The 15,303-nt window shown below is 40.9% G+C and overlaps 1 protein-coding gene across 1 annotated transcript; it reads left to right on the forward strand.

Annotated features, from left to right (window-relative positions):
- The first annotated feature begins 1,215 nt into the window (after window positions 1-1,215).
- Window positions 1,216-14,245, forward strand: LOC138186443 (uncharacterized). Its single transcript, XM_081833770.1, is given in 4 exon segments — window positions 1,216-1,301; window positions 12,833-13,141; window positions 13,143-13,180; window positions 14,139-14,245. Coding segments are annotated over 4 exon segments (540 nt in total).
- The last annotated feature ends 1,058 nt before the right edge of the window (window positions 14,246-15,303 follow it).

Raw genomic sequence — 15,303 nt, forward strand, 5'->3', positions numbered from 1 at the left:
ATTTTGATTAATTATCAATTAAAGAAAGAATTTCGTGGACATTTGGAAGTTAATTAAAAGGGAAATTTTTTTAGTGTATCGTTAACGTTCGAACAAAATATATGCTAATTATCCAACAGTGTCTGAGGTTCAACTCTTATTCGTCTAAAACAATTTCATTAAAAAAAAAATCAATTTAATCATCGTTAAAAAATCACGAAACTGTCGTGGGAAATATGACATTAGAAGAATAGACCGAATTTAAAGAGAACTTCCACTGTAAATAGTTTAAACGAAATTACGATATTCCAAGCGGTATAAATGGAGCAAGGAGAAAAGTAAAAGTAGGAAAGCAGTAAAAGTAAAACAAACGCGAAGCTTTTAACGTAACATTGGAGAAAATTTCCGATACGGTACAGTTTACATTGAACGGAACGCGTAGCGATTCGGTCGCCAGATCAGCGACGGTCCTTTTCTACTTACTCGATTTTTAACCTAAGCGATCGATCAGCCAGACGAGACAATGTAAGCGAGATTTTATCGCCCCAGGCGATTTCAACGATCTTAGTACTTCCAACAGAAATTGCTTCAGATAGAAAAATCCGCTTAGCAGATAAGTATATGAAAAGTAATCAAAAAGAAGAGGTATACGATTCGTCTCTGATAATCGAGACTCGAGGCTGCAACGAATTAAATACCGAAATCTCCTTAGAGAAGTTAAATGATACTTTCTCTGAAACATCGTTATCAAACAATTGACAGAATAGAATGGCGAAGTAAATTGCATTTGTATAGATTTGTAAGTCCATTTTTCAGAGAGCCCTTCAATTATAGTATTATACAATGAAAGAAATTGCATAATTAGTTTCCTTCTCTTTTTAAATTATTAGTACATTTCCTCCTTGTTATCCTCAGCATTTTAAATACCTTGCTTCTTTATGACTTTCAACTCTTTTAACCGATTACTTTTGACACGAAACTACGCTCATTTCCGCAGAGTGCATTTCTTATCCTTAAGAGGGAAAGAAATTTACGGAGTGGTGATAATACCCTTTCCTTTGCTTGGAGGGGGTAAGTCAGAATGGTGGATGGAAAGGGTGGGGCAAATGGTATGGGGAACCAGGTTTTCCAGAGAGGGTAAGACGGGACTAACGGTGGTGGTGGTGATGGTGGTGGTAGTCTAACATTTGCAGGGGAATATGAAAGGGGTTTTGCAAGGAAAGGCGGGGTAACAAGATGGCCGCGACCACCGACGTAGGGGAAGTAAGACATTTATCCGTAAACAAGACTGCGCTAGCTTTTGCTTCCACTATGCTGAAAAAGTAACTAACATCGCTTAAGGATTTGTCTCATCTTACCGGCGATATTGTCGCCACAGCGCCTTTTTAGAAATTACGATATAATCGCTAACAATGATGACATTGACATCGATACATACAAGACGAAATTATTATTTCAAATCGTTGAATTAATTCTTGCACGTTAGAATTTAGTATCATTAGAAAGACAGATAAGTAAATAAGCAAGTATTATGCAACTGTCTTATTTTATTAATATTTCTTGATATTTTTTGAATTTGCAGAATATTGCATAGAACTGTAAATCAATAGAAATGTATCGAATAATTATTTGTATATACCACGCGGTAAAAATAATCGTTTATAACGTTTCAAAATGTCTTGAAATAAATACGATACTGTTGTAATTAATTGTTTGCAAGTTAATTTTGAAACGTCCTATAGATACACCGCGGAGTATCCCAGTTGTAAGTAACTCTGTGGTCATCCCGGCACACGCTTCTAAATTAACACCGGGGTCTATTCTATTAATTAATCTCATTACTTTAATATCTCTCCGGATCTGTATTTCGAAATTTATATCTTTTGTCTCCGAAACATCTCGTCGAAGAATATTGTGTCTGATTCAACAATAACTAGGGGTAAACCTAATCTCTAAATCTATGGTATCAGATTTATTCTAGAGCGTTAAACAAATTATGTATTGACAAAAGTGATCGACTTTATCAGAAGCAAAAGTTACAGAGATTTCCTCACGGCCTTAATCGTCACGCTATCCAATTGTAAGAGACGATGGAGGCGATTTCTCAAATATTTGATCGAGGTTCCTTCAATTACCATCAATATGTTAGCCATGTCAGCTCAAATCAAATCCTGTTTAATATCTAATCGATACGTAATCCTTTATTATGGGGCAATGAATAAATAAGAATATGCAATGCGTAAGAAAAATATCTATATACCGATACACCGAACGCTATTCAATATTTACATCAAATCTGTTTTCCATTGTTAGAGGAGTACGATCTTCCCTCTTTCTTTGTTATTAATTATATCATACCAATCATGTATATATATATATATATCAGCCACCATGATTGTTGTATGACGATCACGAGTCTCGCACGGTGTGTTGGTGTCAGGAAGGTGGTAGTTCGCGTCGGCGCGAAAATTACGCGGTTCATTAGGCAATTAGCGGGGCAACGAAAAGTCTGGTTAAAAGGTAACGAAAAGGAATCGGCGATCGCGTCTTCTTTTTTCTCCTTCGAACGGGCGATCATAAAAGAGGTTGGTTGCTCAGTGGTAACGATCGATCCAGTAGTAAAGTGCCACCCGGTACTCGGGCGGAAAATAGCGTTCGGTGGATGTTGACTACAACCGCTCTACCCCTTCGACAACTCGAACGAGAATGCCCGTTGGTTAGATGTATATAGCTTTACAGGAAGTCACTCTGTACCTTCGTTGAATGACCAGTACACACGCTAGCACGCTTTACGTACTGCTACCACCGTTCGCAACCATAAGTATACGCCCGATGTCGCTGTGTCTTTTGCGTGTACGTGATGGCTATGTGTACCGGGCTGGTGCTCTCACGAGCGTATTCGTGCGTATGTGTATGCGTATGATACGGACGTACGTAGGTACGGATGGACGGGCAGGCTGGACAGAGAGGGTGGTAGCTGCCCGGACAGAGAAATGAGAATAGTGTCGGTCTACGAGCTGAGTGGAGTTGGTGAGCAAATTGCTCAAAGTAATTAATCGCTTTTGCCGGGTTGGCTTGCCACGCTGCTGGCTGAAGCTCATCCAAGGGGTGGCACCAGGTACCCTAGGAAAAGCTATCGAGGGACTCGGCTAAAATGGCTGATTTAACGAGCCTGCTGTCTGGATACACCTACAAAATTTTCGAATTACGATTATCAGGGATCTAAGGTGTTTGTCGACTGACGCCTTCGAACGCTTGCTTCCGGGAAGCGGAAGAGTTCCCTGCGCATCTTTCGCGTTGCTTTGCACTCACGTCAAACGAAACGTAGCTTCCTCCTTCGTCTCGGTACATGATACTAAACTTTTCTTCTATTTGGAATACGATTCTTTTGTTTATATAAATAAATGACGAGATACAATTGCGTATATATAGAATAATTTTTGGTTTCTCTTGCTTCGCGTGGTTATATAGTTGAACGTAGTAAATCGGGTATACTATTTGTTAGGTATTTATTTTAAGAGCATCATGCTATTGCGAATATATGCTTCGCGCAAATATTGAATGGTTATAATGTAAAATTGGTCGAACGTTATTACAAATTCACCGGAAAAGCGATTACACGCGACTGTGGAAATAAATTATGCGGTACGATTATTAAATCTATACACCGCGCGCGTACCGTACCGTGCTTATAAACCGTGTACTCCACAGAATATCGTATTAAAATATTTCGCTTTCGAATGATATTTCCGATTGGTGCATTTTCTGCGTTGCTGTAATACGGTAATTGCTCGTGCTAATAAACTTCTGCAGCGTGGGTTATTCTCTTTCGCGAGTTTGATCGAACAACGTTAGTTGCTACTACTTCGTACTTCTTCTGTCAACAATAATTTCACTGTCCTCATATTTGCGTTATTCGTTACCATTTCGTGTCTTCCCTATTTGTCGGCACAAAGAACAGTTGACGAGTTTTCCGAAAGAAGAAAAGTATAAAAAAGACAAAGCTCTTTAAGAGCTACTATAATTATCAATTCGAGACTTCCAAGACAATATACTCGATTTTGACTTGTACATCTTATCCCTAAAAAATTCCTCGATTCAATGTGTAATCCCCGAGAAGATATTCTACAAAGAGTGTTCAACAAACAGATATGGACGCTCTTCAGGGAAGCATTCTAAAACCATCACGCTGGCGCTCTTTATCTGAAATACTGCCATATCTCACGCCAATGGGGGTCCGGAGATTGTTGCTCCTTCTGGCGAGAGGTTTCCAATGTTATATGCGTATATTGCAGCAGAAACTCACAGAAATTCCAACTAGCAGCGCTTGCGCCCCGTTAAACGAGGGAACGGTGGAAAGGGGGTGAAAAGCTCGGAAGAGCGAAGAGGTGGTGCGGCGCGAACGGGGGATAAGACGCAGACAGGTTGCTTGGGAAACGACGAGGGAACGACGAGGAGGAGAATTATTCGGACGAAGATGCGAATTTGCCGAGCGAACGAGAGCAACAAGGAGAAGACAGTACAAAACCATCTCGAAGGAGGACGACGAACAAGGATAGACAGGAAGAGAAGCGTTAATGAAAGATGAAGACAAAGTCCGCCGAACAAAGACGTGGCGCCAGGCACTGGAAAGATACGAATGAGGTAATAAAAGATAGACTTTGACGAGAGCGAGGAAAGAACGCGAAAAAAGAGTTCTGCGGAGGACAAGGATGAATTAGCGGAAGAAGACGCGACGATGGAAAGCTCAAACGTGGGAACAAAAGACGGAGGTGGAAGAAACGCGGATAGAGAAGTCCGGAGGTGCGACAGGGACGAGCGAATGTTTAACAAGGATGAAGGTATTCTCGGGAGCAAGTGGCGGCGAAGGAGAAAGATGCCAGAAGCTCTGGTAAAACAGAGAACGTAGAAGGATAAGACGCAGACAGGTAGATGGGAGAACGAGAGCAAAGGACCGGACCGTGGTCGATGAAAGGAAGATGCAAAATAGGTGCAAAGGGGTGAGTGTCGAGTTGAAACGGGACGCGAATAACCAGGTTTAACGCGGACACGAAGGGTGGGGAGATGAAGGGGAAGGCAGAGCGTGTTTACAACGAAAAGGAGGAAAAGAGGACTGAAAAGCACCCCACCACTGTGGAAAATCTCGGTCGTTCAGGAGGCAGCCGTCAGGAGTCGACGCCGCGAGCTTTTACGCGCGCCTCGAAGAAGAAGAAGAAGGAGACGAAGAAACAACTTTCCACCTCCAGAAGGCGACCGCCTCGGGTCACCACCACCACCACCCTGCGGTGCCTAGAAAAGGGGTGGGTGCCTTCATCCGCGGAACTGGGCGCGACTAACCTCTATTGATCGTAAGAAGACTTGCACACCTACGATCCTCACACTTTCATGCGGCGGTTCGTACCGGGTGGTTCGCGTTTAAAATAATTCGTAAATGTTTTAAGGTGTGAAAGGTTGTTCGTTTATTCAGACAGTTGCGTATGTCTTATTCTTGTATTTATTTCTTTCGTCTTTTTATCAATTTTTGGAACATCGTTAAATTTCACATATTCATCTTATATATTTTTGATTACTTAAAACGTAACACGTAAATGAATCTTCTTTACCACAAGCTATTATGTTGTTATTTTTGTTTATCCTACTGTTTACGCAACAAGAGTTTTTAAAACGCTTGTGTTTTTGAAGAATTCACACAGAAACAGATTTCTTGAACCTTATCATTTTCTTCTCGATGACACGCCATTTTTTAAACTTTCGTACAATCTCTATACAACTGCAACATTTCCCTCATCTTCGTCAAATACTAATCTTTCGCCAAAAAGTTCATCACCAAGTTTATAGAGCCAACGAATTATTTTTCCTGTAGCACCTTTTCTAGGGCGCCACCCGTTAGATTCCGAAACTAACCGGGCGGGTTTTGCAGGTCCGTGGGTTCGTAAGAAGCGCAGCTTCGTCCGCGACATAAGAACATCGTAGTTGGCGATGGTGGTGGTGATACAAAGGGGTTCGTCGGAGGTTGCCAGAGGGGGTGCAAGGAGGGGGCGAGACGGGAAACTAAGTTGTATTGATCCTAGGCTGCAGGGGTGGAAAACCAGGCAGGGTTAGTACGTGTTCTTAATCGCCAAGTGACCACCCTCGCGTTTCTCTCTCTTTCTCTCCACGTCTCTCGTTCTACTCTCTTCCTCCGGCTCCGTCTCCTCTTCCTGTTTCTCCACCTTCCAACCCCCAAGCAGCGCTAACATCCGACCAGCTAAAGGGGTCTCGGTTCTCACCCTCGAGAACTGTACCCTCCTACCACCTTCCAAAATCGCCGACGCCATTCGGCCGAGGCATTGTTTCAGGATTAGGTAAGGAACTGCGGCATTGTCCTCTGTTGTATGATGAATTGTTATCTCGATGAAAAATCATTCTGTTATCGAATCTCCATTCTATCTCCAACGTCTTTATCGAAGCTCCTTGAATACGGAAACTATTCGACCGATTTAACGTTCGAACAATCAAACCATCCGATCGAAAGCCTGAATATTGTGCTATCAGAAACATAATTTTCCCAAAAATGTATTTCCAATGGGATTTTTAGATTTCTATATGCTCAAACCATACGTGTAGAGGTAAAACAAGTATCATCCGAATTTGTTTAGAATTCAGAGTCAGCACTCAACTGCGCTATCTTAAATAAAACATGCTTTTAAAAGCGAAACCAGGAAAGTCTTCTCAAACTAGCTTTCAAGCTCCTATATGTCTACCATCCTTTTCATCCTATTTACACCATATGGAGTTGAAATTCTTGGCGGGGACGTCACGGGAAGAAATTCGATGGCCAGTAGACAATTTCATTACGGTATCCCGAAACGATGTTCGGTTTTCCGTTTAAGGGTGAAACAGTCGGTAGTTCGAGAGGCTGACAGAACGTGTCTGGCAGCATATTATGTCGCTTAAAATCCAAAATGGTGAAAGACATCCAGAGAGGTGTCAGCATTAATTGGATTCTCTTGAAACTCGTATGTTACTGTCCGTGTCGACTGGAAACGTATGAAAGGAATGATGTGAACGGCGGGGCGGCGAGGGGTGTTGAAACGAGGGGGCATAGGAGGAGGAGGGAGACGGGTTGAAAACACGATTAACGAATACGCTGGCCGCTTTGCTTAAATTTCAAATTGGCGAGGTCAGATCGTAGGTGAAATTGTGTACAACCGCGGTCCGTTCGGTCGCCAGTCGGAGTTAATTATAGAATGAAAATTTGAATTATGGAACGTAATTAAGCTTCGCTTTTATTCGTACACCGGGAACAAACCGTGAACGGTATCGTTATGAACATTCATATTAATGGACACCGAAAATGAAACGGCCGTATTCGACGAATAATCATGGGAACAAAGACGCTTCTAATGTCGAACCAGGGAATTATCCATTCGATGGAGTTCGAATAAAACAATTTTCGATCGCAACGGTCCACAATTTGGACTCGCGGATGTCAACCGTGTGTGTAGGGTTCCAAGATATTATGGACCAGTTCCCAAAGAGGAATTCGTCCCACGACCTTCGAACCCTACGGAATTCTTCCCCTCTCACTAAGAGGAGTTACCCTCTTCGAAATCCGGATTCTGCGGTCCAGGGATTCCAGTAGCAGAAGGTGTCCCGTGGGATTTTCAGATGCACGCGAGCAACATCGTCAATTTCCAGTTTTTGTGCTCGCCCGTTGAGGATTTCTGGTTTTGCATTTATCTGCGAGACAATTTGTGCGGAATTTTTCTTCTAGGATACGAAAGAATGTCTTACGTTGAAGGATTTTTATTGACCTAGCTGAGATCAGCAGTGGAGTCGAGTGAAGTTATGTTTTTAGGTTTTCAGATCTGCAGTTCTTGAAATCCCTTTTAATCCTGCGTAGACAAACTGAGTGGTCGGCAAAGCAAAAGAAATTTCACCCTTGAATTTTATCTTTCCTTTGAACTTTTATTTTTATTGAAAAAGTTACTAGATTTTACCCTTACTATTTTTAAAATAGCAGTGTAGTTTAGCTAGTTGATTTCTTCTGCATATCTCCATGTACTTTGTTCCATGATAATATGAAAACATTCAAATTCAAAAATTAGTATGCATCTCGAAATTCATTATTCACCACTATGAAATAATTAGTATTTCTTAAATAGTTGGATGTACTGTTACATGTATTAACGGTGAATTAATTAATTCCTCGCTGTTAAATTAGAGGGGAAACTACTCGAAATACTCGTTTCATTAATTAAGCTTTCATTCTGAAATTTTGTGTGATTATTGTTCCTGATTCCTCTGATTGCTTTACCGGCTCACAGAATCCTGGGTGTCGTGCTTGTCTTGTCATAACGTCCTAAGTTGGCGTTTCTCAATTCGTATACTAATTAATCACATTTCCAATCTCAATACAAAAATGTCAAAAATACGAATACAAATACAGATTTAATATTCATTGGAAATATAAATTCAAGAAGACAGTTTACGTTTCCGATCCTTAATTTGTAATTGATTTCATCTGCGAACGTTACAAATCGCGAGTGACTCTCTGCGACATCGGTTTCGCCATCCGATTCAATGTTACACGATCCAGCGGCATTAAAGCTATGGTGATTGTGTAATTTCTCGCGTTGCTGCGGTAATATTTCCGCGCTGGCTCATTGGGAGGCGCGGTTCGGCCGCAAACAAACCCCGAAACAACAATTGATTCCGGCAAACACGTCGCGTCGTGAACGCGTGCAAAACAGCGAACAAGGGATTTTCTTGCTTGCCATTGGACAGGGGGTTGGTCCGGTCCCGAAATTTACGGGATTGTATCCGTGCGAGAGGCTTTTTGCCCGGCCACGACACGACTTTGCTTCGCCGTTAATTACGCGCTGATAAGTTCTCGACCAGTGGCGACAACTTTTTATCGAGCTGCGGGCCAACCGGTTCTTTGCGAAACTTGTTGACCCCGTATCAACTCACAGTCTTTTCCTTTCCGCTTCTTCGATGTTTTCCTTCAATTTCGCGTGTGATTTATAGCAACATTCGATTGAGACGTGGGCCAAATTTTCGGTTGTTCTATCCGAATTCCAATTAATATCTTTACGAAGTCAGTTCGTGATTATTATAAACTAAATTTTAATACGATAATACACGTTGTTTCCAAAAGAACAGAAATGACAAAAGAACTGTAGGAAACAAGAGATTGTGATATTAAATCGTTGTGTCCCTTGCTTTGAAATGTGTTATACAAAACTTAGAAATCAAATGTTGCATATATCATAAAAATGAAACACGTAAGTAGGGTACAGTCGAATATATAAACAATTCTTGGTTTTTCATATATTCTATTATTTGTTTCTCATTATTGCTGTTTAACTATTTAACTATAATAACTATTTAAGTAAGAGACGGAGCGAACAAAAGATCTTCGTTTCGAATATAATATGATTAGTTTCAATGATCGAATTTCCAGCGATCTCTTCCTTCTTTTAAGGACATCAAATTACTTTTGTCGAAGTGTAATTTGGTTTGTATTTCACGCAATCTGAGGCGACTAGCGTTTAATCCGATGGTCGTTTAGCAGGTAATAGCTCGAAAGAAAGCTTACTCCGTTCGAGGATCGTCAAGCGTTAAGTAAAAGTGCAAATGTGCTCGCCGGAAGCAGAGTAAAACGAGTTCACGAGTAAGAAATCTTCTTTACTCCCGTGCGAAAAATTTCCTCTTCTCGCTTAGTTTAAAGTGCTTATCGTCTTTAAGCGTATTTGATAGTGGATTCAAATTTTAATTTAGCAACGTTGTTCGGTAGGAAATATTAGGTCGTTTGAGAAAAGTAGATAGTAAAGTTTAAGGACAATTTAAAGTACCTTCATCGATTAGGTTTTTTATCGAACAACATTTCAAAGACTTTTATAGCTATTTATAGCTTCGCAAGGATAACTATACCATTATCTTTTTAAAGAATTTTTTAGAAAAATAAAATACTCAGTTTCTTGTCGATAAATAAATTTTATAGGAATGACAATAGAATCCATTGAATAGTTATAATAATTTGACATCTATACATGAGTTCTGCTTTGAAAAATTACGTCATCTTTATCGATAATAAATTTTTCGGTTTAGCTTTTGCCCTAGAGTCTACGGTAATTTAGTTCCTCTTACAATTGGATAAATTTTGTAACGATTACGATAAATGATAGTAGAGCTGTAAATATAGTGGTTTCGATACAAGTGGTATTAAGTATTGTATTGCATAAACACGTTTTCGAATCTTGCAATGGTGATTTCGCACTTATGTGAGGGAACTGTCAGCATATCGAGGATGCAGGGAATATGGTAATTCAAGGGCAATTTGCCTTTTACGTTCCCATAACAGTAAAAGCATCGCATTCACCGTTTAGATTGCAAATTGTACGAATGTGCGTTTACTGGGCACGAAGTAGTTGTCGGACACGTTTGAAAAAGACTATTATTACATATCGCCTAATTGTTGTGGAATCGATGAAACTGCAACGAAACCTCGAACTTCTGTGTTAACGAAACAATCTGCATCCATGCGCCTAAATTCCTTTACATCTTTAGATATAATAATTGTAGTTCATTTCGTATTTTCTTCTAAATATTTATTTATTTAAAAGAAATGGAATAAAAATGATTTATAATTCCTCTCCGAGAAATTTTACTTTACAATTCCAAATGTGTAGTTATAGAATTACCGTAAAAACCAGGAAGTTAAAACCTACTAAAACTACTAGCATATAATAAGTGTCTAAATATACAATACGTAGATGATTATAATTAATGTGATATTAAATCAAATTAACATCAATTTTTAATAATCGTATTAAATCACCTCACATAGCTTTCTCATTACGCAATCAAGTTACCTGTCATGATAGAAAATACTTTCTTTCCTCGATCCTAACACCTGTACACATCAGCAACCATCGTCGGCTAATTCGTGCCATTACTTTGATCAATTTCTATTTTTTTCGTGTCACAAACGCGTCGCTCATGGTGTCTGGAATTCGTAAGAGGGACCGGGTTGCCAGAAAATCTCATTTTGCAGCCGAATGTCGGACGAATCTTAATCGGTCGACGGAAATATGCTGCGAGATGTATAATGCTCCGTAGGAAATGACGTCATCACTCAGTGCAACGTTAGAGAGAGACAGGAAGAGAAAGACAGCGCCGAGGTGGAAACGGTGCGAGGAACTAAAGGGGTTCGGCACGAGGGAGAACGACGATGGGGTCGAGGGATGGTTTGGGGTGTGGAGAATGAAATAGACAGAGATAAATAGAAGTGGAGATACGTGTACACACATATTGCGCGAGACTGTATACCAGAGACTGACGGAGAGGGACAGAAAATGCGTGACGCGTTTCGTAGAGAGAGAAAGATAGTTGGTGGATAGAGAAACAGTGGGACAGAGAGGGAGATTTTCGCGAAATCCCGGCAGGTAGCCTCGGTTGAGTTATGCTCGTATTTCCCGTCAACACATCCGATGATGTCTACGGTAATGTAACCGAAATGTATGAACGTTTCGTACTGCTACATTTGCACGTGTAAATGCCTACCCGTTGCGGACCCCGCGACGCTCTCCTCTCTCTGTGTAACGCCACGCACGATCAGAAGTCCGTGTCACGAATCGTACGATTTACATGTCGATAAGCTCGTTGATTACCTTCGTTGTACTAAAGTTTCCATAGGGGAACCATGTACGCTCTGTTCGTTCGTATACCTTTTTTCACCGTTTGACGGGATCCGAAAGGCAATCAACGCGGATTCCTGTTTGCCAGGAGGTTTGGTTTCGTTGTTTGTGGTCCATTTGCTCGCCGGTTTGTGTGTCATACAGAGTTTTGTGTAACGATTTTGGTTGCTGCAGGATTTCATGGTTTAGTGAATGAAATGTTCATGGTAACAAGTCCCAATACACGTAGGATATATTTGTTAGAAAAAAGCCAGCGGATATGAAATTTTTTCTTTTTTCTTCTCTTCTTCTTTTTTTTTTTTTTTTTGATGTTAAATCTACATTTTGTTGTATCGACATCTATAGAAGTAGTGTTTTATAGTATCTATAGAGATTATTTTACTATTCTAGTTTTTTTTTATTGGAAATATAGTGTGATATTTACTTTACGACAAATCAGATATCTTTTGCCTATTGGATTAAACAATTCTATAACCACAGCACAAAAAGATTATGTGTAATGGATGTATTTTAGTTAAATTAATTTAAGGAGCATTGGAATTTATCTTCGAATTCATGATTTCTGATATGATCACATTGGCACAAATAGACGGAAGTAAGTCACCTGTATTTCGAAAAATTCAGCACCATTAAGGGTAGAAATAAATAGAATAGTTAAATGGTTTGTCTTTTGACAGATTACTGTGACGAATCCACGATCTTATGAAAGTTGCATAAAAATCTAATAAAAATTCTTTTAGAATTCGCTGAATTATATTTATATTTGTATTATATTCTATTATATTACATTACATTATAACGCAAATTTATATATAACATTACAACCCAAAGAGTTAAATACGTCTTTATCGAATCTATTCTCACTCTGTTTAAGAAACGTTCGTCCGTTCGTTTATCGTGATTCTAGGTCAGGATATTATCTGTTCCCTTTTCCGACGATTTTATGTCGGATCGATAACTGATCCGCATCGCCGAAGTTTCCCCAAATAAAATCCGTTACCGTAATCGAGGCCGCGGGGCGAAGGGTGGAAAACAAGCGGTCGAGTTCGATTCTCTTTTGACCCCCACTTCGTTCCTGCTGAAACGCCCGCATGCGCCGTAAAAAAGCACGGCTGCCACGGGTTCGTTTTACTCTTCGAGCTTCGTCTACCGGTTAGCCGATAAAAAAGCTCCGCCGCGAGACTCTCGTTCGACGTTGCTGTAGACGCGTTGTCCGCTCGGTTCTCGGTGCTGAATTCCATCGTGAACGCGATTCTCTTGGTGCGAAAAGGGCCGTTCAGTGGACGTACGAGAAGTTGGCACAGGGCCAAAGGACGAAGAGAAGAAACGTTTCGGGGAAAGAAGAAAATTTCGAGAACGCGAGGAAGATACGAGCAAAGGGGTGGAAGAAACGGGAATTTTAAGGATATTACACGGTTATCTCGCACGATCTCGACATCTGTTCTCGTGATCATACTAGTTGACGTCCATGGCCTCCACGTCGGCTATAAGGGTTGCTTCTCCGTGGAAACCCGGGGGTGAGAATAGGAACAGACCACGCCTCTTGTCTAAGGTTACCCCCACCTAGATCCTCGAGCAGTCTCCCTCCGCCACCGTGCGGGAAACCTAAGATTTTTCCACTTCACCCCCTTCCATACCTCTTACCGCCAGTACCCTCTTGGCTGCTACCCCCTCCTTTGCTGCTCGTTCACCCCTTACACCCGCCCCTCTCCCCTAGGAGAGTACCAACCCCCCTTCTTCTATTGATCCAGGTCTAAGGTCGTTTCTTGCGCTCCAGGAGCTGGCTGTGCGAGTCCCGCTGGACCGAAGAAAACCCGCCTTTCAGCTGTTCCTCCCTCTTTTTTTTTTCTTTTTCCCTTTTCTCGCTTCCGAGCGTAACCTTGAAAAACTTCTTTTTTACTCGACCGCGAGATTTATACCGAGCTTCAATGGGATTTCTTGCATGGATTTGTTGCACTTGTTCGCGTGCTACATCTACTCTTTAATGATTAATTTTGCGCTAGAGGATGATTTGTTTGTTTTATGTCAATTTTATACGTTGCAAAGCATTATAATTTTATAATTTGTGATCATTTCGTTTTCATATTTTTCATCGAAATTGCGATTCGTCGTAGGTTATTAGCGTTAATTCGCTGCTGAATTAGAGTTCGGTTACGAAGTGGAAAATTTCACATTTTCTGTCACAGGTATTCTCTTTAAAGAGAAAGTCAAGAAGCTCGGAAATCAGAAATCTCGCGTTTTCCACCATGCGAGACAACTTTCACCGCTAAACCGCAACCATGTCGGTCGTTTCTGACGTCATAACTGCGACAGTTTTATAGAATCTAGTTCTGTGCGTGTATAGAATGTAACACCCAGTCTACGTCCCATGGTGAATGAACGTGGTGGTTAAGAGAGCGCGGGGGTGGAGAAGCGGTGCTTTAGCCGGCGGCTGTTAAACACGCCGGGTCTTATCGGTAAAACTGTTCTGTACAGGACTACCACGTTCAGCCATTGGCCACGAGAGTATCTGTAGCCTTATACTCGTTGTCTGTCAGGTATGCATGTCAGTACATTATACAACATTAATGCCGGCTCGCTAAAATCGTTCATGCAAGAAATCCATGGTGAATCGTTAGCGATGCACCTACGTGAGATCATTTTTCGCTCTTTCAGTGCTCGTTAATCTTTAATTTATCGATCGAATCTCGCATATAAAATTTCTACTTTTTGATCGTTTAGAATATTTTAACTCTCCAGTTCCTCTAACATAAACTGTGATGCGATATTGCAAGTTCTTTTTACCTCTGTATTCGTTGATACAAAACAATAAGATTCAAAATTTCGCCAATCGTATTATAAATTAACGCGTTGAAACGGTATAGAGTACATAAAAAAATGCTTATTCTTATGAATCGAACGATCAAAATTGTAGTTGTTAGCACTATGTCTACGTTGCATTAGATGGTTTCCATTTCTAATTTCATCGTTCTATTTTGATTATTTCAACTTCGCGTCGTCTATTGTCGCTCATCTATTCGATATTCGTTCGGCACGTTTGACTTCGAGGGGGCTCATCGAGGAGCATACGGTGCACGCGTTGAAGAAAGTTCAACAAGTTTCCGACGAATTGTTCTAGTTCGCTCGATTGTTCCACTTCCACCATCGGTTACTCGATACCTCGACTAGTCCCGTAGCGATTGTTCCCTCGTACCGTCCCAGAGAAAATTTTTAACTTCCTTGCAAAACTCTCGCATTGGGAACGCTTTACGTTTCGATCTCTCTATAGATCCCATATTATTCGGCGTGGACGTTCCTAGACTATCAAGAGACAGAATTCTCTTAAACATTAACAGTCTATTGTACGATCCTTAAAGCCTAACATCTCCGAGGCAGGAACATCATTTAATTTGCATCGATATTTGCTGTTTGCCGGTTCTGCCCGATAGATAGGCTGTGCTATAGCAGATACATAGGCGGGATCACTTATAAGCTCGAAGTACATATGTATTCGCAGCAGCCTTTCTCGGCATTAGGTAGCCACGCTAGGGCCTTAGAGGTCTCCTGGCAACCAAGCCTATCAAACTATCTTACGGTCTAACCCTTACCAGCCCTTTCCCGAAACCTTCCTCAACCCCTGGAATCTCACTTAGAGCCCTTA

The sequence above is a fragment of the Bombus flavifrons genome, chromosome 13, assembly GCF_040668555.2.
Source record: "Bombus flavifrons isolate JBK064 chromosome 13, iyBomFlav1_principal, whole genome shotgun sequence".
NCBI classification, from domain to species: Eukaryota; Metazoa; Arthropoda; class Insecta; order Hymenoptera; family Apidae; genus Bombus; species Bombus flavifrons.